The sequence below is a fragment of the Stenella coeruleoalba genome (assembly GCF_951394435.1).
Source record: "Stenella coeruleoalba genome assembly, chromosome: 16".
Lineage (NCBI taxonomy): Eukaryota > Metazoa > Chordata > Mammalia > Artiodactyla > Delphinidae > Stenella > Stenella coeruleoalba.
This window is the reverse complement of record NC_137162.1, coordinates 28,671,602-28,698,286: the sequence shown is the minus strand read 5'-3', so window position 1 is coordinate 28,698,286 and position 26,685 is coordinate 28,671,602. Positions and strand designations below refer to the sequence as shown.

Sequence of the window (26,685 nt, the reverse complement as noted above, 5' to 3'; positions counted from 1 at the left end):
TAGAGTATAATTTTAGAGATAGGTCATTCCGTTCTGGCTCCTCATTTAACAGACTGGGTCCAGGGATGTAAATAACACTCCCAAGGTCACATCACTGGACCGCAGGCCTGGGCCTGTACCCAGGTCTCCTGGCTGTTCCACTACCATACACTGGCTCCCTCTGGACCACCTGAAGGTGCCCAATAGAGAAGGGGGCAGAGACCTAGGGATCTGAGAAATGTGGCCTAGAATCCCAGCTCTACCAACTACAGCCATGTGATCTCGACCAAAATGCTTCATCAATCTGGGCTTCAGCTTTCTTACCTCTAAAACAGTAATAGTAATAAACAACCCTCCAGAGTCATCCTAAGCACTAAATGCAATTAACTGCATAAATCATTTGCTTGTAGTAAAGAGAAAGAATTCCTCGGTTCCAGGAAAACATGACAAAGGCACTTTCACAGTTGAACTGACCACTATCCGGGCTGCAGAATATGCTTCTGAGCCAATCACTTCTGGCCTCGGCTGGCAGGGTGCTTTTTCTATGCATTAGCAATTTATTTCTGAACCAATGTCAGAAATTATTTCATTTTTGCAGTTCTTGAGCTGAAAATTTTTATTCAATATCTTTTATGCAAAGAAATGCCAAAACAACTACAGTAACAGCTAATACTTACATAACTCCTACTTATGTGCCAGGGACTGTTCTAAGCACTTTAAATGCATTTAATCCTCACCAAAATCCTGTAAGATAGTTCAAGGGTAATTGAGCCAATGAAACCTAAGGTTTTAAAAACATGTATTTGGATTAATATCAATACTAGTTCTTCACGATATATCCAGCCCTAAAGGAATACTTGGAGGTTTTGGATTGGTTTTAAATTAAGAGCTTGAATAGTGCTCATTCCAATTCCATTCAAGGCAATCTTTCAATATTACTTCCACTTTGCTGCCTGCTAAAAACATCACTTTCCCTCTGTGGGTGAAACTATGTATTCTGAATTGACTTTTTTATGCTTTATTATGGAAAATTTCAAACATACACAAAAGTTGTGAGAATAATATAATGGATGCCCATGTACCCATTACCCAGGTTCAACAAACCATCACTTTTTTTTTTTTTTTTTTTTTTGCGGTACGCGGGCTCTCACTGTCGTGGCCCCTCCCGTTGTGGAGCACAGGCTCAGCGGCCATGGCTCAAGGGCCCAGCTGCTTCGCGGCATGTGGGATCTTCCCGGACCGGGGCACGAACCTGTGTCCCCTGCATCGGCAGGCGGACTCTCAACCACTGCGCCACCAGGGAAGCCCAAACCATCACTTTCTAATGGCTTTTTCCTCACCCCTCCTGCATATTCCTTGGTGAAGACTTTAACAGGTTCTGTGTACAGACACTGTCACTGTGGGACACCTGATTCTGCACCTCCTTCTCGCCACTGCTTCTCTGCTACAAAACAGTTCAATTTTCTCTTTCAGAAATTTCTAGTCCTTCTGCTCTAAGTCTGTTCCCTAGCACAGAACATTGTCCTATTCATTCTCTTCTCCCTGGCTCATCTTTCTATGTGGTTGAGTAAGTGTTGGTGTGGCTTCAAACATCCAAATGACAGTGACAGAAATAACAAATTCACCAGATAAGATTAAGATAAGAGTTAAAGGAATTTCAGAGGCATTTCAGTCCAAATCTTTTTCTTGGCAGTAGGAAAAACCGAGGCCCATGCTCTGAGCTGTCCAAGAAATACAAGCAAGAAATGATGACAAGGATGTGTGGAAAGTGAGCTTCTACTGTCCACACTCTTTCCTCTCTTTTCTACCATCTCTACCACCATTTCTACCATTCCCACCACATCTGTGAGAGCCAGAACATTCTTCCCAGATCCCCAGGGAGCACTAACCTGTCTCAGAAGCATTTTAGATCTCTATTACATCACTTAACACCTGCTGATTTTAATCTCCTTGGGGCCAAAACCAAGACTCAGTCTTCCCCGCACAAGGCTTGGTAAACTACCTGATTGATACCTCAAACATTTACCGACCCAGACCAGAGCTCCCTAGGGCTAAGAGTTCTCCTTTTTCCATTCCCCAGCAGCCAGGACTCCAAGCCTATAAGACTTCCTATTTTTATCCCTCTCCTTTCAATCCCTGGCCGCCCCATTTCTTAAGAGGCGAAAGGATGCAGAATAAAGAACACACAATGCGGAATCGGAAAAACTGAGTTTGTGCCCTGACTGCTACACCTTTTCTGTGTGTACACTGATACATCTCCCTTTTCCAGGGACTCCATATGCCCATCTGTAAAATGGGCAGGTTGAACTAAGCCTCATGGATCTTTCCTCCTCTCCGACGGAGCTAAGCTGGACCTGGTTATCTCCTACGGTCCCCACAGCCAGGGTTAGGCCCGCTCCACTCCCAGGCTGCTCACACTCCTGGGCACTGCATCCTTACCTCCCACTCCCAGGTTGACCTTGCGAGGGTCCGGATCCTCCCGGAAGTCAGCAGTGAGCTTAAAGACAAGGACCGGCTGGGCCTGAGGAACCTCGGCAAAGATTGATGGAGGCGCCATAGCTAGAAAGCTGGAGTCGGCCGAAAGCTTCCACTCTGCGCTTGTAGCCGCTCGGTCCGGTCCAACGGCTGCGACTGGAGGAGACTCTCACCTTCGCCTAGCCGGCAGGGGCGGGCCCGCGGCCTCCAATGGTCGAGCCGCGTCCGGAACTTGGCAACGCGGTTAACCAATCGCGAGTTTATGACGCAAAAGGAACAGGATGGTATTAGCCAATCCAAGAAGAGAATCTTATCGGAGGCCGGTATTGATGAAACCAATGCAACGTACGCCGGCTGGGACGGGGCGGGGATAGAGTTGATTGGCAGAGCGTGCTCCTATCGCTGAAGCCGTTGTTCCTTGGGTCGCTGAGGGGAGGAGACGAGCGGCGTACGCGGGAGGCAGCTTTCTCGACCTTCAGGCGCCCGGAGACAAGCTGGAGGTAGCTGGCGGGAGGTGGCTGGCGGCAGGTAGCTGGAGGACCGCCCTTCCGGTACCCGTGGAGCTGGTGTTCTCCCTGCCAGGCCCGGGAGTGCGCACGTTCCTGACCCAGTCTGGCCTGGCTCGGGCTGGCAGCCAAATCCGCCTCTGCGCACGGGTAGTGAGTCCTCGGCCAGGACGCGCAGCTCCGGAGCCCGCGCGGACGACCTTGACCATCTCGGCCGGCTGTTTCCCCCGAGAGAAATGTGGGTGGGCCACCTGCGTTGGTTTCAGACAGGGGGCCATCCTACTAAAAGAGGAAGTGTCCAGGGATTCCTTTCTGCCGCTCTTACAGTTTGAAGCTTTTGCTCCCCTTTCCTTACCGAGAGAGCTTGGTCCTCACGGACCTTACGGATCTGGGCGCGGCCTCCCCCTCCAGCTTTTCTCCCACGCAGGCACTCAACCAGATCTTGCTGTCGTCAGCTGGCTGGTATTCAGACTGTCTCTTCTTTTAGTCAGACTATTCCTTCCTCCCCAGCCCCTCTCTCCATCTGTTGACCTTCAAGATCCAGAGCAAATGCCTCCTCCCTAAAGCTTTGCCTTAACCCTCACGCTGGTTAAAATCCCTCTCTCTTTCCTGTGCTTCTGTCCCTTGTTGGCAATATTACAATTGTGGAAAATGACCAAAATGCCCAGTTAAGAACCTAGTTCTGGAGCCAGACTACCTAGGTTTAGATTCTAATGCTACCACTTACTAACTTGGTCAGGGCTAGGCAAGTTACTTAACCTCTCTGTTCCTGCTCCATAAAGTGGAGATAATAGTACTTTTCTTAGGGTCGTTGTGGGGATTATGTGAGTTAATACATATGAAGTGTTTAGTTGCATATAGTAAGCACTCCCTAAATGTTAGCTATTGTCATCATTGCACAGATGCACACCCCTTGTAGATGGTAAACTTCCTTTGGCTAGAGATATTAACCCTGTATTAGTCTCCCTTAGTTTCTTGCACTTAGTAAGTATTCAATAAATGGTGGCAGGAGGAGTCAGTTCTGTTGGTTCAGAAAAAAGCAATACCTTACCCTCTGTTCATTGGATAATATGACAAATCTCAAAATGAATCTCATTCAAAGTAACAAACATAAGCCAAAAGTCCTTTGTGCAACACCTGCCAACCTTTGTATCATTTGCTTCTTTTCAGAAACAGCCTCTGGTTTTAAAGATAACTGTCAACAGTGTTTCATTAACAACACTTTCCTCTAAGATTGTGAGTTCAACACTGAAGGTGAAATGACAATGAACTTTAGGTGCTTCCATAAGCAGAGGCAAAGGGCAACTGCTGAGTGAGATGTTATATAGCCCAGCCTTACCAAAGTTTGATTTAAAAGTATGATCTTCACAGTGTTAGCCAACAATGTCATGGTCACGCCTTACGTCATTCCCTGGGGGAAAAACAACCCTAAATTACCTAAACATTATCAACTTAGCTAAGTCCAAATAAATATTTATTGGCAACCTAAGCAGCCCCATAACCAAGTCAGTGCTGACAGGGGCATAGAAAGTACCATATGCAGTTTTTCTTCATGTCCCCATAATTATCTGTTCTGAATTTTAGAAAGGGGCAAACAGTTACTGGGTGTTGGGGGAAGGGATTGCATATTATGTGGGATGCAAGTCTCAAACTTTTTTCCTCGGGAATATGTTTCTTCGAGATTACTTTAAGTTCAGTAGCCTTCTATCTTGAGCCCTGCAGCCTGCCCCTCTAAGCAAAATGCCTGTATTGAAGTAAACAAAATGCTTTCCAGGCCATCACTAATTTTAACACTTGGACTTAGAATGGATGCAAGACAGCCACCCTGCTGAATGGATAATTCAAGCAAAAGATTCTTGAGAGGCAAACATTGCCCAGACTAGTAGGCAGCCAGGTAAAGTGAGTGTCCAGGGAAAGGGCAGTAAGGATCAGAAGGAAAAGGGGCAGGTATTCCCCTGGCTCCTGACTTCATTATGACTATCTGTCCCTACCATCTCCCTTCTGCCTTTTTTTTTTTTTTTTTTTTCCCAAAAGAATTGGAAGGGAGGAAGTAGGAACCACATAGCAACAGCTTGATCGGGAATGAATTCCTTTAGAATATACTTGCTTGGAAATCTGAAGCCTTTGGGGCTAGGCAGCACTGCCGCATAGCATAAGAGGCAGGCCAGGGCAGTAGCGGGCACTGCATGGACCCCTAAGCAAATCCACACCTGCTTATTGTACTCGATCTTGCCGCTGATACCCAGAAGGTCTATGCTTAGCAACAAGGGAGGGAGGAGTTTATCACACTTTGTACTTAAGCACAAAGCGCTTTGGAATGGTTATATTTGGGTATATGTTGTCACTAAGGGTAGGATATTATTTAGAAGCTGAGTTGTGCATTGAACAAAAGTTTCTTTAAAAACCAAAGCTGGGGCTTCCCTGGTGGCGCAGTGGTTGAGAGTCCGCCTGCCGATGCAGGGGACACGGGTTTGTGCCCCGGTCCGGGAGGATCCCACATGCCGCGGAGCGGCTGGGCCCGTGAGCCATGGCCGCTGAGCCTGCGTGTCCGGAGCCTGTGCTCCGCAACGGGAGAGGCCACAGTGAGAGGCCCGCGTACCGCAAAAAAAAAAAAAAAAAAAAAAAAAACCAAAGCTGTCACTTTGCTGTACAACTGAAACTAACACAACATTGTAAATCAACTATACTCCAATAAAAATTAAAAAAAACCAAAGCTGTTAGAGGAGATCTGTTTGATAGTCACTGTGTGACCAAATCGTGGGCAAGAAAGTAAGAGTAGAGCCCCTAAGCTGGTGCTGGCTTCTGATTGGATTGAGTTTACTCTTGCTAAGGAAAGTGATCGCTTATCAACCACTCCCTTCAGCTTAACTGACTTGTTTCCTGGGTGTGCCTTGGTGGAACCATCTCCCCTTGCATCTCTTCCCTCACTTCTCTCCTCCCTCCCTTATGTATGACTTGTCTCCCCACCTGCATACATGGATTGGACCAAGTGAAGGTCTCTTGCTGTTTCCTGTTTCGTAGAAGGGCATGTCTAGTGAGGCCTGCGGTGGACAAGGTCTAATGTTAGTTCTAAACTAGGCACCTACATGGGCAGAATTTTTTTAAAGCTGCTGAGGCCTTTGTATAACATATCAACAGGACTGGCAACTATGGATGGGTTTTATCTACTTATTAATAGAACTAAGTTCCAGGGCACCATTTAGAAATTGTTGTGCTATATAATTTTTGTACTTTACTTAAGAAGCAGTGTAGCATAATGGTTAAAAGCGTGGCCTCTGGGACTAGATTTCGTCTGTATACCTCAGTTTCCTTACTTATAACATGGAGATAATATTTCTACCTCATGGGGTTGCTGTGAGGCTTAAATGATTTAATGTTATTAAATGATTGACTCTAAAATGCTTTGAATTGTACTGGACACTTAGTAAGTACTCAGTATGTTAACTATCATCATTGTCATCATCACAGATGTTGTTTACAAGCATGTGCCTTTGAGATTTGTTTGGTTTGTTCGTTGATCAGCTGCATAGTAGAACAATACCTAGGCTTTCAATCAAATTCTGAAATCAAATTCTGGTTTTGCCTCTTACTAGTTTTGAAAGTTTGAGTAAATTAATATGTCTGAGTTTTAGTATTCTTATCTGTAAATTGGGGGAAAAAAGATGTTTTTCTTGGTGTTGATACACACACACACACACACACACACACACACACACACATGAATTTAACACAGTTGTAGAAATTATTATCATGAAGATTACAATTTAGTTCCTGGGTAACTATAAGGTAATGGTTAGACTGTCTTTAAAGTCTGTCTGCCGTGGCCTCTTGAGGGCATGTACTCTGAAATTTTTTTTAATGGAAAAGAAAACAACATAATTCTTAATATCTTCAACCCTTCAAGAAATCTTTGTAGAGATCTGTAAAATCTCAAAGCAATTTAAAGGTAACAAGACATTTAATAATTAATTAAAATGTAGCTATATTAATAATAGCCCTTAGTATCTCTATATTATCTTTTTCTGAAGAGTAGAGAGTGTTTTAGACACCCTATTCCACTACTCTCTTAACATGCCCAGGTGACTGTCATCTCCAGTCAGAGAAATACAGTGAAGGAAATAGATCACCCTAGCTAAAAGCTGATGAGAACGCACCAAATGACAGACCAGAAGGCTACAGACCTTAAAGTCAGAAGAAAGTTTCCTCCCCTTGCCCCGTTTCTCCCTAAATGCATCAAAACACAACCTCTTACCTCTAGAGCAATGTCTTAAGCTTTTATCCCCCCAAGTTGTAATATCCTTTTTTTTGTTGGTAGGTCATGTCCTAAAAGTCCTATGCTTTGATACAAGAGGAAGGTAGATGAAGAGATAATGAAGGAAACAAATTCAATGTATTTTCCAAGAACACATTTCTTTTAAACAGCTCCTAAAGGGGTAGTGTAAAACCTTGTAATAGATTGTCTTCCTCTACCCAACATGTCTGGGGTGGAGTGCGGGGTGATGCGTGGATGTAGAAGTGTACTGTGAACATTGCAACATCCTGCAGTAGAGGGCAGCACTGCCCTTCTTTTGCAAAATGTTGAGCACTCAAAGAGAAGGAAAATGAAAAGCAAAGCTCTTGACCACTGTGTCTGTGCGTTTACTTTTACCTAATATTTAAAAAACAAAAAATTAGAGTATTTTTCTTGTTTAGGTGATTATGTAGAAATAACGTCAGATCCTGTATTGCCCTGAAGTAATTGGTGAAAAACGCAGGTTTTAGGATATGGGCTCTGTTCAGGATATGGGTTGTGTCTGACAGAGATAAACAGTAGCTTGACCCTAGGCAATCAGATAGGGTTATTGTATGAACAGACCTAATGCTCCTCTGCACTTTCTGGGGAGAAGTCAGTCCACTGAACTAGCAGGATGTGGTTTTAAAAATGTGTGTAAGTCATATGGTCTTAGCCCGGATAACTGCTTTTAAATTTGAATTCACTGACTTTATTCTGCTCTCTGTGTTAGTTTTCCTTTCTGTCACACCTGGGTCAGATCAGACCTGTACCATATGTATTATGACTTTAAAGAATGATGTCAGACATGATCAGTAAGGAATGTCTGTCATGGGACTGCAGTTGGCTAAATGGCTGTGTGTATACAGTGGTGAAATTAAAGTCTTGCATGTTAGTCCTCATTCAATTGCAGTTTGACTTGAGTTTCTCTATGCAGTAACTAGCAAGAAAAAAATAATCCCTTATTTTGTATTAAAAGTTACTTGATGCTCTTTGGCAGGATGACAGCGAGGAGAGAATAATCATAATTCTAGCTAATACATAACCATAGTGTCCCTGGCACATTTGGATTCTGCTGTAACCCTCAAAACTTTCTGGCAGCAAAACTTCAGTGCCAAGTTAAATAAATCCCACTAGGAGTAAGAACTGGAAGACATGAGTCTAGTTCCCAGTTCTGCCGTGTGAACTTCGAAAAATTACGACCTCTGAGCCTTTGTTTCCTCATCTGTTAAATGGAGATAATGTCTCCTAGATCTGGGTCAATTTGGAAAATATATGTCAAAGTGCTTTGAAAGCCCTTTAAGTACCTAGCAAATATTTCTATCACTGTAGTCAGATTCCTGCTTTTTCTAAATTCCTATAAGAATTTGTGTCTCTTCTCCTCATTTGGTATCATTACATTGCCTGAGATTGTACATTTTCATGCATACTTAACTTTTTTCTCCAACTTGATAGCTTCTTAGTTCCTTGAGAACTGAAACCACCAATTATATTTCCTGGTATCCTGCACCGCAACAAGATATTTGGTACATAATAGACACTCAAATATTTGTTGATTGATTTAAAAATACACTCTAATGCAGAATTAACTCTTTTTTATTTAATTATGGTAAAAAACATATAAAATTTACCATCTTAACCATTTTAAAGTGTATAGTACAGTAGATTTAGCTACATGCACATTGTATACAACAGATCTCTGTAACTTTTTCATCCAGAATTAATTCTTAATAACTATCTTCCAAATCACCTGCTTTCCAAAGCACATCTTTGTTGATTGGGCAAAAACAGGAAAAAAATACAGGACTTTCACTCTGCGGATAGGGATGTGTAGAACAAGGTAATCGAAAGACTTCTACTTTGTTTTAAATTCTCACTCCCCTCAGAGAGGTTCTGTCCTGGTCTCTCTCTAACCATTTTCTCAGCCATTTTCTATAAACATGGGAATATATGCCAGAAAAGAGAGACGCCTCTATAAAATGCTTTCACAGGTCATTTATGTCTAGCATATAATTAAACATTTACATGAAGAAAACTATCACGTTAAAAGAAACTGTTATTTGATTTCTAGAATATGTGACTTCTGTTAATTACTGAAAATTAAGTACTATTTTTAATCATTATTGCTATCACTGTAGCAATTTTTTGAAATTTAAATATTTAAACTACAAACAAAATAGGGAAGATAGTGGAGATTTTTGAAACAGTACTGGGGTGGAATAGACTTTCCCAATTACGACACAATCTCAGAAGCTGTAAAGAAAAACATTGACGATAGACACCATAAATTAAAATATGATGACTTGGAAAAAATATTTGCAGCCTGCTTATCAGTCACATCTAGTAGATACTCAGCGCTTCATTGTATTGATATAAAAATGAATTAAGGATATAGAGAAATCAATCAGGAAAGAATAAATACAAATGGCCAATAAATGGACCAAAAATCGTACTCATTATACAATTGAAACCGCACCAATTAATCCATTTTTGCCCATCAGACTGACAAAAATATTTATAAATATGGATAAAATAGTGTCGTTGAGAGTGCAGGGTAGGGTAGGCACTTTCATGCACTATTGGTGAGAGTGTCACTCGATAAACCCTTTTCTTAGAATGCATTTTGGCAATATCAGTCAAAATGTGTATACCATTTCACCAAGCAATTTCTCCTCTTAGGAATCTATCCTAAAGACATTTATACAAGTTTACAAAGAGAGACAGTCATATACAACTATGCATTGCAGCATTGCTTTAATAGAGAAATAAACAATGACATACTTTCCAACAAAGGTGTTATTTTATAACCTAAAAAATCAAGTTTTTATTGAAAAAATAACATTTGAAAGAGACAACAAGAATACAAAATTAAGATAGTCTCTAATAATGGTAATTAAGTAGAACAGACAGGGAGGAAAATAGTTCTACAAAGCTCTAGAAATGTAGTAATTTAAAACTCCAGAAGTTATGAGAATATGTTTTAATAAAGATTAATGTGACACACTACAGTTTTGAGCTGATCTGGAAATCGAGGGAGCTCTTGAAAATCACTTGTTAGTAAAATAGTAATTTTTTAAAACATAAATCCCAAGACATGTGTCTCAGGACCAAAAACAGCTCCTGACATCTAGTGAACACTCAGTAAATATTGGCTGAAGGAATGAAGGAGGATGATATCTCCAGCAGAGTTGTCATAAAAATGGATACAAAACTGCCTACAGATTAGTGCTTGATACATAGCAAGTGTTCAGTAGATACTAGCTCACTAATTTCCTGGAAGCCTGTTGGTGCTTAGTACCTGCTTGGCACATTACAGGAGTTTGTTTATTTAAAACCATGTACATAGTGCTCACTATATGGCAGGTACTGTTCTAAGTGCTCAATAAAAACTAACTCAAATTACAATAACAATGGAAGTAGGTTGTCTTATTATTCCATTTAACAGATGAGGCAATTGAGGCAAAAAGCACTGGAACAATTTGCCCAAAATGGCACAACCATAAAATGGTGGGGATATGAATTTAGACAGCCTATCTTCAGGGTCCCTGCTCCGCTGTGCCATATGGCCTCTGGTGTCATAAAAGTTTATTGAGTGAAAGAATGCATGAGATGTTCTGGTTTTAGATATTATATTGTGCTTTTATTCCAAGGACTTCAGAATATTTTATATTAATGCATACCAAAATTTAATCCCACAACTTCTCCTTAAGGTAGAGCATATTTTAAAAAACATTTAAAATGTATTACTGGTTCATTACTTGAGTTTAAAAAGACCACAGGAGGTCCTTGTTCTGTGGTGAAGTCACTGTATTTGCTTTCTGGCATCATATTAATTTCCATACGAGAGTTCCAAGTTCGGAACAGAGAAACATCCTGCTCTAGAAATGGAAGAGGCATAGGGCTTACAAAGAAAAATGACCTAACAATGTCAAAATTATTTAAAGGGATAAGGTGTGAGTTTTAATCTTCCACATGACTAAAGCAATGGGTCTCCAACTTTTCCAATCAGGAATCCTTCTTCCGTAGCTAAGCTTTGTCGACTGAGAAAATATTCACAACCTAAAAGTTGAGAGTAATGTTTTATTTGGTGGGAATTTTTAGGGCTTCAAGCCCAGGAGGCAGCATCTCAAATAACCCTGAGAGAACTGCTCTGAGGAGGTGTGGGGGGAGCTAGGATATATAGGAGTTTTGCGACAAAGGGCAGGTAGTAGGAACAAATGATTACTGTTAATTAAAGACAACTAGAAATCTCAAGTTAAGGAATTTATTGCTTTTCTATGTATGGGAAGATGCAAGAGTCTGGGCTCATTGAAATCATTCCTTTGATATGTACTTCAGCTAACTGGGGCCAGTATCCTGTGTTTTCTCATCCTGAGTTTCCTCAGGGCTCACCCTAGGGAGTAGCTGCAGCCTGATGGCTGCTAGATGGCAGGTACACTTTCCCTTCCTGAGTTTCCTCAGGGCTCACCAGCTCACCACTGGCTGTGGCTGCAATTGCTGATGACTGTGACATCTTTTGTTTACTGATATGGCAGGCAATATTCCATTTATCAGCTTTGTAGTCTTGAGAGCCTTTTATTTTTTACTTTTAATTGTAGTTTTAACCTTAGTTACATTAAAACTCCATCTCATAGTACCACTGTTTCTTTTTCTTCATAATTTTCTTCATGATTTTTTCCATTCACTTCATTCATTTTATCAATATTTATTGACCATCTACTATGTGTCAGGCATTGCACTGGGTGCTAAAGATAACATGGTGAGGGACTTCCCTGGTGGTCCAGTGGTTAGGACTCGGAACTTTCACTGACATGGCCTGGGTTCAATCCCTGGTCAGGGAACTAAGAACCACAGCCGCACGGTGCGGCCAAAATAGAAAAAGATAACATGGTGAACAAAAAGACAAAGTCCCTGTCCTCACGAATTCTCTAATCTAATGGGGGAGACAGACAATAAAAGCAGTGCACAAATAAAATTACTAAAATTACAGCCATGGTAAGTGCTGTTTGTCCTTTCATGGAAAAGGAACGTGAAAGCATATTAATAAGGGGAATTCATCTAGTTGAGGCCAGTTCTTTCCCCTCAGAATATTCCCTCCAGCGTGGATAGCATTCCCCTTCTAATTCCCACCCCAGCAGCACCTCTTAGACCCTACAGCTTGCACATACTAATCTTAAATTTCTGGAATATGTTTTGGAAGCCAATGTTTTCAAGAGAAAATGGCCCATTAAAATAATACCTTTGTTATCTTATTAGTGCTTCTAGCTCTTTTGTTCCAAATGATAAAAGCGCAAAAACAGCATTTAAAAAAACCTAGTTTCTATTAGTAAGATACAAGTATCTTTATCTTTATGACTCAGTTGAGAAATGTAAAACTAGTAAAAAATTTATTCTGAATCACATAGATCTTTATTAATTAAATAAAAACAGATATCAAGAGAAGGGAGAATCAGAAACGTGTACTTATATGTTTATTATTCTTATCCTACACAGGACAGGAATCTCTAAAGAGTGAGAGGAAAACTGATGACAGGCACTGCCCAAAGAAGATGGAACTGTCATAGTTGGTGAGTGGATATCACCAAGAGACTTATGGTGTCTCTTCCATCTCTGACGGAGATAACAGCCAGCGCTGGGCTGCAAAGTCTCCTCTGGAAGACCACTGAACCAAGAGAGTAAATGGTCTGCAGAGACATGTCAAGTTCAGAATTGGAGCCTCTGGTTCCCCCAGGAAGGAATGGGTTGTAAACAAGGTGAAAGGCAGTGGGATGAGCACTACAGGACCCATGGGCTACCATCAGGATCCCCCAGAAGGGAAAGTTACAGAGACAAGAAATAGTATTGGGCAAGCTCCAGGATTACAGATGGTATGACAGCCAATAGGCTTGGAATGCTTTTAGTGCCATATTCAGGATGTGCCCCTGTTTAGGGCATGGGATTCCAAGATGAAAGGCATCCTTGTTTAGCTGATGTAGATGGAGGAAGAGCTTCTTTGCCGTCCATCCTTCTCCACCCTATATTCCCTTCTCCTTTAACTCCTTTCTTCGTCATGCTAAGTGTCCATCATTTCAATGACACCCAGTTTCTTCTATTGAATTGAGTTCTCCATTGTATTTAGCTCACTACCTTTAATCCAGGTGCTTACTAATGAGTGTGGTCCTCAGATCAACAGCATCAGAGTCACCTTCATGCTTGTTAGAAATACAAAATCTCAGGCCCACCCCTGACCTACTAAGTTGGAATCTGCATTTTAAGAAGATTCCCAGATTTTTCCTAAGCATATTAAAATTGAGAAGCATCATTTTACCCCCATCAGCTTCCAGGACTGTAAAATAGACAAGATCATTCCTGGCCCACCTTGCTCACAGCTTTTAATTGAAGATGCTGAGATTAAAAAAGGAAAGCATTCCCAAAGATAAAAATGCCATGCAGCTATTAAATATCATATTTATTTTCACTTAGATAACTTGATTTACTCAAGGTGTTTTCAGAGTAAATGATTAAAAATTAATCAGTGACTATTTGACTGTCTCTGATTGCTTCCATAATAATTGATTGTACTATCTTAAAATGCTCTAGAGTTCGTTTTATTTTGTTTAATGTGTAGATCATGATTCTCAATCCTTGCTTCACATTAGAATTTTCCAGTTTTTTTCTGAAAAAATCCAAAGCCTAAGTCCTACTCGCAAAGATTCTGAATCAGTGGGTCTGCAGTGCAGCATGGGTATACATCATTTTTAAAAGTTAGTAATAGCAAACATATTGGAAACAATTTTAATGTCTACCAGTTAGTGAGTGATTCCCTAAGTAGGGCACATCCCGATAATGCAGTACTGTGCTAATGTGGAAATGAATGAGGAAGACTCATATGTACTGCTATGAAAATATCTCCAAGATATATGTACTATTCAGGTTTTTTTTAAGTTACATAGCAATATATATATGATCTCATGGGAAAAGATGAGTGTGCATATATACATACATGTGTATGTAAATGTTCAGAAAGATGACTGAAATATACTTACTGAACTGTTGACAGTGGTTACCTCTGGGAAGAGGAATGGGAGGGAAAGGGACTTTTTGCTGTGTAAACTTCTAAATATTTTACAAGAATGTATCCATGCACTACTTGTGTAACTATTCCAAGTGCATTCCAGGGCTATTGGTTGTCATACCATCTGTAATCCTGGATTACAGACTATTTAAGCTAATTATTATTTTAATATTATAATCCTAAATGCATAATTTTATAATAAATAGCAGAGTGGCTGACAAAAAATAAATCTATAATTCCTGCACCAAACAAAAACTGCTAGGGCACCAAGGTTTTTGTTATTAAACCTGTAGCTTTTCGATTCTGGGATTACTGGAATTGTGTTAGTCTGACTTTTCCAGATACATTCCCCCCACACCCCCGATGTTACACTTGGCATTGTCGCTAATAACCTCTCTGGTTCCTTGGATATCTCATCCGTGCGAGCAGATCCCACTTCTGGAAAGATCTCTACATTAGCACTTCGTAAATTCTCCCTTGTCCCAGGCCTAAAAATCACTAGGGACAAAAGGTCTCCTACAGCTCAGCCATGCTGAGAGCCAGGTCTCCCCCATTTTAAGCAGCTGAGAAAAGCACACTGATTAAGCTACAGTATGAGGGCTGTGCATCTTGTCTAGGGCAAAATTCTCAAAGTCTGCTCTGATAGCTCATCCTCTTTGAACTGGTGATTAAGAACTGGAAGTGTATAATGAGGGAAATTGCTTATGAATCTGTGCCTCTCAGCCCCAGGCCACTTCTCTTTGTCTGAGAGAAACTCAAGGATTTTTACCCTAATAGCATTGGAACAAAGTCTGGGCTAAGGCAGGCTGGTGGGACCCTGCTGACAGCTCGTTAGAAACTGTCCCTCTCCCACTCCCTCTTTCATTCCTTCAAGTTACAAAGCCTGACAGAGTTTGATGGGAAAACCAAGGCGGTAACATCCCCCGCGGCAACCAAGTCCCTGCTCATCTATCTTTGACAGATAAGGAGAATAGATGTCACCTTCAAAACACCTCACTCACTGGAGCCAAGTGTACCAGGACAGCCCTGTCTCCCTCGCAGGACCCTACAGGAGGAATCCAGACAAGGCCCACCTACCACAATGGAGATTTCTCTCTAAAGAAAATCATTAACCAGACAGTTCCTGAAAACCAAATGCCCACTCTAGTTGTCCTCAGAAAAGGGCATAACATCTAATAACTCAAAGAAAGTTATGCTTTGATTTACAAAAGTCTTTTCCGGGTTACACCCTCCCTGGTCTTTGAGGGCTGGTGACCATCTAAGATCTGAGAAGTCAGTCTAGGTTCCATGCAGACTGCTGGGAAGGGGAGTATGACAAAACAAAACAAAAACATCTCTCCACACCAGCTGGCAGAGGCTGTGACGCACTGGGATCAGCCCAAGCTTCTGTCAATGGTTCTCTGACTTTAACATGCCTCAGACAAATCTGTGAAGCTTGTTTAAAATGCATATCCCAATTCAGAAGGTCTGGAGTAGGACCAAGGAATCTGCATTTTAACAAACTATCTAGATGATTCTCACTGCTGCTACAGGGTAGCGCCTCCAGCAAGGGCTTCTAATGGTGCTTCCAGCACACCTCTTGGCGGAGCTCCTCTTCGCCTCCCCCAGCAAGCCCAGAGTGGGTCCTCAGCAGCTGTTCCTGTTGGAGGTGAAGCCTTTTGTCTTTAGGATTCTCCTGGCCATCACAATAGTCCCTCACAACAGAGGCATCTCCCAGACACCAATCTCTCAGAGCCCTTTCCAGAAGGCAACTCCAACAAAGTCCTGCTGAGCCCGATGCTGCCACCTGGACACAGTGGTTGTTGGTTTTAACCAATTGCTTTTTATTGGCTCACAGGCTCTTAAACCTTATTTTGCATCAGAATCACCAGGGGATCTTGGTAAAAGTCCACGGACCCAGGCCCCGTCCCAGAACCACCTAGAAATAGAGGCAGTTGATCAGTAGTTTCACAAGCTATCAGATGATGCTGATGCACACCCAAGTTTGAGAACTGCCATTGGAAGAAAAGCAACAATCATAGAAACATTAAAGTCCAACCACTGTTTTGCAACAACTGAAATCTAAAACACTATTAGCACTAAACACAGTTGGTTCTCCTTCCTTGCTCTCTTACTGTCCCTAATAACTTTTCCACTCAAGTATTTAAATACTTTCCTAGAGGGGAAAAGCTACTAGACTACCTGACTTACTAAGCACAAATATGCTGTGGTTTAAGAAAATCTATACACAGAAATCTAAACTTTTAAAACTAATTAGAGATTATTTTTATCATTACAAAAAATTATAGTGATACTAATAACTAATATTTATTATGTTCTTACTATGTGCCAGGTACTGTTCTAAGCACTTTCTAAGCGTTAAACTATCTGATATTTATTAAGCACTTGCTTTGTAATGAAAACAGTTACTTCATTTAGTGCTTCATTTCCTCGAAGCATTCTAATAGATGGGGTAACAGATGAGGAAACTGAGGAACAGATAAGTTAATTACTTGCCAAAAGTTGCACAGCTGTTAAGCAGTAGACCTAAAGTTTGAACCCAGAGCCCAGTTCTTAAAGATTATATCACCTCGCTCATGTTATAATGATAGGGCTTTATTTAACAAATGTCTATAATTAGATTGTCAAGTGCCAGTAATGGGGGTTATGTTCTAAGTATACAGTGACAAACAAGACAAATACCCTGGCTTTCTGGGGCTTATGATCTGGTGGATGATCCAAATGTGTAAACAAGTCATTCAATGCAGTGTGAGGAGTGCAATACTGGGAAACTGCCGGGGTGGGTGCTAGACACGTAGGCTAGAGCAAGAGGACCAAAGAGTTGTAAAAGCCCAGAGTTTAAGGACCACAGGACACGGTTAGTGGAAGAAATGAAAAATGGCTTGGTCTGATTGGAGCAGAGAGGGAAGAGAGAATGTGTGAGCAATGAGATTAGAAAGGTAACCTAGCCCCAGATTTTGAAGGACCATGTAAAGCATGTTAAAGGGTTTTAGCATGCAGGAAATGGGGTTCTGTTAGAAGGTATCAGGCAGAGCATGGAGCTAAGGAGAGAGACTTGGCCTGATCCGTTGACTTGTATGTCACAGGCACGCAGTGGCCACTAAAGCCACAGGAAGATAATATCACCCAAGGAAAGGAGAAGAGGGCCTCGGACAGCAGCTTTAGGAACACCAGCATTTCAGGGCTGGAAAGAGAACGAGAAGACTCCCCCAAAAAAGATTCACAGGAAGGAGGAGGAAACAATGAGAGGTGATGTAATTTGCCCATGTTCACAAAGCTAGTAAGTGGCAAACTTAGAATTCAAAATGTCTCTATCATCCCAAAGCCACATTCTTGACCTCAACATGTCTTAAATATTGTTTTCCCTTACTGCCTGGTGACGTAAAAGTTTTATTTATACGTTTTTCCAGGGGTTCATTTATATAACAGCAACAACAAATTTGTCATGGAATTTGTTCAGTGCATCCTTGAGTTGCATTAAGGAAGCAAACTCATGAAACATGCTTGTAGCGGCCTCCTCATGGCTCTCCTTGTGTGCCCTGGCAAATCTTTGGCTGGGACATGCTCTCCTTCTACCCAAGAATGCCCCCTAGGCCATAGCCATGCACAGTTCATTGGCAGATGCTTAGGATTTCTCTTCAGAAGTCCTTCCACGTGGCACAAGGGGCACGTACAAATCCAGGAACCACTCTGGGTATCCATAAATAAGTGCAGGATATACAACAGTTCAGAAGTTATAAAGTAAAAATAAATTATTAAATCCTCCTGTCTCCCCAACCTCATTGCCTATAACCCATTCCCAGAAATACCATTGTTAACAATTTAGTATATATCCTTAAATGCATTTTCTACACATATATAAATAAGTTTTTTAATGAAAGGGGTCATATTATCTGTATTGTTCTGAGACTTGCTGTTTAAACTACAAAGTGGCCATCTCTTCACATCAGTGTATGTAGATTTACTACTTCATTCTTACCGCATACCAGTCCACATTATGAAGGTGCCATTATTGCTTTAATCAAATCCTCTATTGATGGCCATTTGTGTTGTTTCTAGGTTTGTTTTGTTTTGTTTTCAGGACGCTTTGCTTCTGCAGAGTGTGAGGGGCCCAAAAAAATGTTGTTTGGGCTCAATTTTGGACCAAACATTTTTCTGAATTTGCCATTGTTTGTCCTTAACTTTCTTCCCTTTTTGAGCTTGTTGGCTGTTTCCCTCCTGCTGTTCCCTCTAATCTCACTAATACTCAGTTCAAGGTATGTTTGTTGCTTTAAAGATCTCCTTACAAAATCTAGGACTCTTTGGAGGAGGTGTGTTCAGCAAATAAACAAACTACTATCCTGACTTTACATTCTTATTCTAGAGGATTTCGGAGACGCTGGAAGAAGTTCTCCTGTTATCTGGGAATCAGCTTAAAAGCCTCAAGTTATGTTTAAACTGTGCTTCTCATTTCCTTTTTAACAGTATCATAGATAAAGATTGACTGAATATGTTTAAACTGAAGGCATAGCCTATAACTTCAAAGAGTTTACTGGCTCCTACAGTCTACTGGGAGGCAAAATTAGTGTAAGGGAAACAATTGGAGAGCAGTTGAGTATTAATTATGTGTTACAAGCCCTTGGGCACCAAAAGTTCAGGGAGGAGAAAGCTGGAGGAGGCCTGAGAACATAAGCTTGATGAAAGCAAGGACCGTTTCTTATCACTGTTGAATCCCAGTTCCTGGTACAGTGCCTGGCACATAGTGGATGGTCAATGGATTTATGAATGAATGAACAAATTAACAAACGACCATGGGGTGTGTGAAGAGCAGTGAGAAGACTGGACTATTTGGAAAGAAGTGTCTTTCCTTGAGGAGTAGAGGAATCTCCGATTCTCCAACAGACTGGCAGAGGAACAAGTAAATGGGCCTGCATGGGATTCAAAACACAGGGGCAAGTGGAACCAGCTGAACAAGGTATGATGATTGCCAAGGTGGACCCTGTGTAGATTGCAATAGGGCACTTGAATCTGAAATTAAATTAAAGCACAAACAAAGGAAAATTGATCTGCATAGCCTCCTGGACTCTGCTTGGTCAGCCGACAGTTAGACTTAAAAAAAAAAAAAAGATTTTTTCAGTTCTACCCTTCCCTTGCTAAGAATACAGTAAAATGTTAATGTGATCACAATACTTTTATTAACACCTACCATGATTGTATTCACTCTTTAAGCAGATAGGTTCATTTTTATCTCATATTGAACCAGTTGTTGTCCAAAATAATGGTTTTTTTATTTTGTTTTTACGTAAACTTGTTTTGTAGGTCTTTCCGTCCTATGCTCGTAAATTGATTATTGGACCTAAATGAAGTGCTTCACATTCCTGGCACATCCTCTCTTATTGATTTTAGACCATCTTTCACCTTATGGAATTCATTTTAAACCTTGATCCTATCATCAATCATAGTAGTTGCTCCTCTTAGCTTGGGGTAATCCATATATATGGTCTGCAAATCCCCAAGGATTTGGATGCCTAGAGATCCTGTGGAGAGTTTTAAGGGGCAAGGAGTGTTTACCAGCTGATATACCACCAGCCTTGTGCAAAAAAGAAATGACATTTGGCTCTAGGATGACATTAGGCTCATGGCTACGTGGGGCAAAACTTGAAGGTAGTTGGAAAGGAAAAACTGTTGGAATTCCAAGTTAAAGCAAGCCAAGGTCAGAATCTCCAGTTTAAGCAACCCAGAAAGTTTTCTTCTAGGAAGCAGCATTTTAGATGCAGAAAGGGGAAAAGTAGCTTGACAAGTTTTGAGGCAGACAGCAAGGGGGAAAGGGCATGTTGCTTAGTTCGTTGATTTATTGATTGATTGATTGATTGATTTTTGGCTGCGTTGGGTCTTCGTTGCTGCATGCGGGCTTTCTCTAGTTGCTGCGAGCGGGGGCTACTCTTTGTTGTGGTGCGCAGGCTTCTCATTGTGGTGGCTTCTCTTGTTGCGGAGCACGGGCTCTAGGCTCATGAGCTTCAGTAGTTGTGGCACGCGGGCTCTAGAGCGCAGGCTCAGTAGTTGTGGTGCACGGGCTTAGTTGCTCAACGGCATGTGGGATCTTCCCTGACCAGGGCTCAAACCCGTGTCCCTTGCATTGGCAGACAGATGCGCCACCACTGCGCCACCAGGGAAGTCCCATGTTGCTCAGTTTAGAAGCAAAACTAGGGGTGAGAGAAGGATGACCAGCCAAGTTAGATTGTGAGCCTCATTGCCTGGCAGGCAGATATTAAAATTCACTTAGAATCGTGGACTACTGGAATAATCTTCCCTTCCAGCTCTCAGGAATAAGTCCTACTTTGGGGGTTTAAGATGTTTCTCCTCCTCTAGCCACAGTCCAGGTTCTTCACTGGAATTCTGCCTCATTGAGACTCCTCTCACTCTGTCTCTGTTGTAAAATCAATTACAATTGGCTTACATCTCCAGTTCTGGGTACATTTTCCATCTGCTCCAAACATGCACACCCTCCGACTGTACCATTCCCCACTCCTCCCACCTCCCCCACCCCCTTCCTTCTCCCCATTAACTTTATCTTCTTAAGCAGCTCAGGAACACAGATGTTTTCACCCTGTAGCTCCCGCACAAGGGTATTTTCCCAGTGTCTCTCTGTGTGTATGCTCCAGGCACAGTCTCTCTGGGGAGGGAGAGAGTAAATGTTTTCATTCCAAACCCTCAGGGTCAGGTCTTGTTTGTCTAAACTGTGTTTGTTGCCATAATTATCAGATTAGCTGATCTCTGGCAGCAAGTTGGGGGGCAGGGGAGGGGGGAGGATTAACCCTTTGTAGGGTGGTTGCTGTGTTTTGCCACGGGAATACTTCTGGGAGGAGCTGTCATTTCTCTTCTAACCTGGAGGATTTGGCTAGAATTCTTTTCACCAACGCTAACAGGCCTCAGTAATAGTTTGCTCTGAGTCAATCCAGCCACCCAATGGGCTCCACTGCTGGGATCCAAAAGGCATTTAGTAGAGATGGAGGTTGAAAGGGCATCTCTCCAGGGATCTGCTGGGGAAAGAAAGAGAGGGAGCTTAAAGAGAATCTAGATAAGTAACTCAACAAGGGGTATCAGCGTCTCTCAGGCTGAATAAGGAAACCAGGAGTATGCACTGGACGTCTTCAGCCTGTCCACCCACCCCCTGCCCCTTAGCATAAAGGCTGTGAGACTACCAGGCCCCATTTAGGTTTGTTTAGGGATTTTCTGTTGTTACAAAGAATACCACGATCATTTTCACCACTGCAGTTTTCACAAAACCAATGGTCTCCCTTTGTAAGAATATTCCCAGCTTTTGTCATCAGACTCAAATGGCTGGGCATTTCAAGATTTTCTTGTCTTCCCTTGTCTCCCATAGCACGACTGAAAGATACCATAAATACAGAGGTTGCTTTCTCCTCTCAACTCCAAGAGTAGCAACTCCTTTGCATTTTAATTATCTCTTTTACAAATGAATAAATCTTGTCTCCTCAAAAGTGTCTAGGCTCTGGGCTTCCCTGGTGGCGCAGTGGTTGAGAGTCCACCTGCCGATGCAGGGGACACAGGTTCGTGCCCCGATCTGGGAAGATCCCACATGCCGCGGAGAGGCTAGGCCCGTGAGCCATGGCTGCTGAGCCTGCGCGTCCGGAAGCCTGTGCTCCGCAACGGGAGAGGCCACAACAGTGAGAGGTCCGCGTACCGCAAAAAAAAAAAAAAGTGTCTAGGCTCTTTGAGGACAAGAATATCCTTGAGTCCCATACGTTGGAGGACCTAAACATATAAATAGGAAGTTCTTAGTAAATATTTATTGTTGATAGCGTTTTTCTAAACTTCTTTTTTCCATTTCTCACCTCTGTTCCTTTCTGTTTTGTGTTTGATTTTTTGTGTGTTTGTTTGATTGTATACTGATCCTTTATTTCTGGACCAGTCGTCCAATTCATACTCATCAAATCTTCCTCCTTTTTTCACCAAACAGACACACACACAGAGTGAAGAGTGAGAGAAGGAAACTGGAAGCTAACATTTACTGAGTGTCTATATACCTAACATTATGCAAACTTATTCCATGTGCTTTTCAAATACCTTGTTTGAAACCCACAATGGCTTCTGAGATAAGTGCTATCAGTCACATAGAAGGAAGTGGAGACTCAGAGAGTTGTCACATACACAAGCTCCCACAATTTTAAGTGGTGGAATGAAGATTGAGCCGCAGATGTCCGTGGCCCTAAAATCCATACAGATCCCATCTTTCTAGTTATAGAAGTGGAGAAAAGTTCAGACAATTAGGGAAAACACACTTTTACCAGAACCCTGACTAAAAATCAACCAGTCTCTCTTTGGTATTTTTTCCCCAACGAATATAACTATAATAAAATCTGTATTAAAAATAAAAGAAGCTCAAACCCAATACACAAATTCTGAACAATATTTTATACAATAAAGTAGTTTTGGAATTGCCTTAGCTTTAGTTATAACTGACTTAGAATCATCTGTTCATGTCCATTCTGTTTATAAAGCTGTCATTGCTTGAAAGCAAATATGATTTTAAAATATTCTATGCAACCCAGACACTGATGCACCCAACATTGAAAAAAGTGGCTGCTGACGTAGAATATTCCCGTGTTCTGAGAGGACAAAAGTCTTCCTCTCTACTGATATTGCCAGACCTGGTTGCAAATGTAGATAGGGTTCTTGGAAAGAAATGTACACAACCAGATTTGGGCAGGAGTTTTCAGTTCTGTCCCAAGAGCAGAATTCAGGTGAACGTCCATGGAAGCAAACAGCCAGGGATCCAGCTCCCTTCTCTGCTGCCAGAGAGGTGCTCTGTTCAACATGCAGCCAGCTAAGATGCCACACATCTCCATGTTCTACCCAGGATTCTTCTCTCCTGACACCTGCTCACCCTTCACCATAAGCCACATAGGAGAAAGATCCTACAGATCTTGAATAGGTCAACTGAACTGTGTTTGTCAGTTGTTCTGATGGGAGAGTTAATGGCAGACAGGTTGAAATGATTTTGTTCCTGATGCAGAAATCTCACTGACGTGGAAAGAAATTCACTTGGCTATATTAGAAAAGTTTTTAAAAACACTGGGAAATGGAAGGAGAGATGATACAAGTGCCTTAAAGTAAATTCAAAGAAGGACTTACTTTAAAAGACCACAAGGTAGGAAAGGTGATTTTGGCACCTTGCGGCAGAGTATTAGCCATATGTAGAACAAAACAAGGCAGATTCTTATGAAAGAGAGTCTCAGGTTCCTACAATACCTTTCTTGATCCTGGCTATGAACAGTGAGCTTGTTGTTATTAAGATGCTTGAGATCCCACTCTACCACTAATAGCTGTGTGACCTAAGGTAAGGCACACACCCTCTCTGGGACTCGTGGGGAAAGTTGAGGATTGGACTAGATGACATCTAGATTCCTTCTTTTGTGGATATGCCATCAAATTCTGGGCCCCTGTAGGGAAGCAAATAGGAAATGGTGTTTAGAGAAATTACATTTACTCAATTTAATATATGCAAAATGCTAAGAAAATGCCTGGCACCCAGTAATTCTATAGAAGTATTAGCAATTATTATTATACTAGATGATAAGGCTGATGAGGATGGATCCATGCACTACAAACACATTTTTACCTCCACATCTGTAATTCAAATGTCTTGCAAAAACTTTGATAGGAGTGCAATGACCTATGGCTGTTGAAAGTTATGAATAACTATAATTCATGGAAGGAGAATTTGCAAAGCAAACAATCACCATGACAAAATATACGAATGTTTTCTTTGAAAATCTAGCTTTCTTATTTGGTCGTGGAATGGATTAGGCTGATTTGGGAAGTAGTGAGTTTCCCTTCACTGGATTCAGGGACGTAGATGTCAGGTGGCCGGATGGACTGCACTGACTTTGAAGAAACTTTCTGCCAAAATCTCTATAATTCCAAAGTGAATCCCAGAATCACAAAGTGTCTCAATGCCTGTGGGCAGTAGAGGGTGGCAGAGGCTGGACTTCAGCCAGATTACTTAATCCTGTAATAAGAGCATAATATCAGCGCCATAATATCAGCCTGGAACATCTTGCACCTTAAATAGTGAAGCTGTGCCTTCTAAGCCTTTAGTTGAAAGGTGATTGGTAGAGTGCATTACTGAGTAGTATCCTGGGTCATTCTCTCTTTTCAGTGCTGAGAGTAAGAATTAAAAGAAGTAAGGAATAACAGAGCCACACGATAAGAGAAGGGTCAGAACCAGAGCTCTGGGTTTTTTCTAGTTTTTCCTCCCTGTGAAGAGATGGTATTCTCTTGGGCTGAAGATGTAGACCTGAATATGAGTAGAGGCTCATATGCGGTGTTAGAGCAAGATAAGTGGCAAGTAAAACAGAAAACGAAATAAATAATCAGAAAACAGAAGGGCAAAGGACAGCAGATAGAGAGTTGGAGAGGCAGAGGGAGAGAAAATAAGGAAACGAAGGGACTTTTCTAAAAAAAAAAGTTTATACTTTGAATGAAAGAGAGAAGTAGAGAAACAACATTTAAAAAGAAAAGGGATGGCAGAGAAAGAAAGTGGTAACATATTGTACATGAGTACTACAAAAGCTAGGTAGAAAAGAGTAATTAGGGTTGAAAAAAAGTCTATTATAATTTAACCTAGTTATCTGATGAGAATATCTACAGGTGCCTCTTTGCAAAAGATAGTCTCAGCCAGAGGCCTCAGGATCTGGGAAGAGACCTCCTGTCAACTCCCCAAGAATTTCAGCCTCTCTAACATAGCATAGATCAGTTATTAACACTGGAATTAGAAGCAAAGCTTCTGTCGAACCCCCTTAGAACCTGTAACCTACCTTTCCTTGGAGGGCTCCCTTCCTTCCTCCCATCACTTCTCTCTGTCCCCTTCTTGACTTCACTGTTACTTGATTGACTGTGGGGTGCTTGGTCTGGAGAGCCTTCAGAAATGCCTTCCAACCCTCCAGGCAGACAGTTCTCTACTTCTGCTTTCATATTCCTTTCTTCTTTCTTTCTATGATGGCTCTTTTATTGGCATCTGAGGTTCGGGGAGTAATCTAAGGATATGCAGTGGGAGCAGGGATGACTCACATGACAGCTCAACTGTGTTGCTGTGGCTCAACTGTCTCTTTTTCTGGTGCAAAAAAAAACCTGGAAGAGTTGGTTCTAGGTCCACAGAGAGGTTGCTTGCTATCAGGTATTAGTCATCATTGGAAGCAGAAGCCATGTTACAAAATGGCTGAATGTTATTTTATAAACAGTCGTGATAGTGAACTAAATAATTTAATGAGTACTAAAGATAAAACCATAGATCCCTCCCTTGAGGGGCTAATAAACCAAAAGTGGTAGCCCTAGACCCCTGCAGTTCAATAGTAATCATCACTGCCTGGTACTGAGCACCGAGGTGCTTAGGTACTGGGTACAATGCTGAGCATGTGACAGTCATCAAGTTATTTAATCCTCATAACATCCCAGGAGACAGGTTGTCAACTGTTGTTGTCATCCCCACTTTACAGATGAGGAAATGGAAGCCTAAAGTTTAAATAATTTACCAAGATCACTCAGCCTGAGACAGACTGGCATTCAAACATGCTTGGAGGCACCTTATTAGACTGCCTTCACCCATCCCCTTTCTACATCAGCCAGAGTCCATTTAATGACTCAAGACTGACTGCAGGAGGAGTGAAGTCCCCAGATTCATCTCATTCCCATTTCAACACTCATTTTGAGGATTCATGCTTGGGAGCCGCTCCCGTGAGCCCTTCCTCACTGTGTCACCTGTGATCCAACCTGCTTTAACCTGTCTGTTCTTCTACCCACCTGAACCTGCAGATGCCCACACTGAGGAATCCTTGGCCCTGGGTTCTTCCTTCTCTTCCCCGCTTTCCACCAGTTCATCCAGAACCCTAACCACATCAAGCCTTCCCAGCAATGGTGGTGTTACCCCCAACTAACTGCACATACCTGGGACCTTTGGGGTTCCTACACGTGCTGATTGTCTCCTTCCTAAATCAAGTGAATGACTGAGTGAAGAAGCATAAACCTCCTTCAAGACATGAAGTCCTGCTCTCTGGAAGGCTCTCTGCACCTCCTATCCAAGGTGTAGTGTCTTCTTTTCAAGTACTTTCTGCCCATAGCAACAGTCCAATAAAAACCTTCACTTGGACTCGGTGCTAATTTGGAATTTAAAGTGACTAGTTTTGAGAGATAATGCAAAGTATGCATGCAGCCAGGATATTGGAATAGAATAGGACAGGAATGTTTTCACATAATGGTTACTAATATAGTTATTAAAAATCGTATTATATTATCAGTTTTCACTGTCTCTAATAATACTTTTAAACCCAGTTTGAGGTTTCCAATTATCTGAAAATAATAATGTTAAAATTTATAATTCAGAGTTTTTTTAGATCAACTTG

At 41.7% G+C, this 26,685-nt stretch overlaps 1 protein-coding gene and 1 long non-coding RNA gene across 4 annotated transcripts in view; one reads left to right on the top strand and one right to left on the bottom strand.

Moving 5' to 3' along the window:
- The window catches only part of GOT1 (glutamic-oxaloacetic transaminase 1), a 29,670-nt gene extending 26,998 nt beyond the window's left edge, over positions 1-2,672 (bottom strand). The window contains exon 1 of the mRNA XM_079900325.1: positions 2,419-2,672. Coding sequence (XP_079756451.1) covers positions 2,419-2,536 — 118 coding nt within the window. The 5' untranslated portion in view covers positions 2,537-2,672. The remainder of the gene's footprint in view (positions 1-2,418) is intronic.
- A 216-nt stretch (positions 2,673-2,888) lies between these two features.
- On the top strand, positions 2,889-26,267 carry LOC307175065. 3 transcript variants are annotated; one of them, XR_013824239.1, is made up of 4 exons: positions 2,889-2,954; positions 12,724-12,797; positions 17,371-17,533; positions 18,648-26,267. It is a non-coding gene; the product is annotated as an uncharacterized lncRNA (long non-coding RNA). The 3 variants fall into 3 exon arrangements; XR_013824240.1 differs by having other exon boundaries at positions 17,371-26,267; XR_013824241.1 differs by having other exon boundaries at positions 2,901-3,198; positions 17,371-26,267.
- The last annotated feature ends 418 nt before the right edge of the window (positions 26,268-26,685 follow it).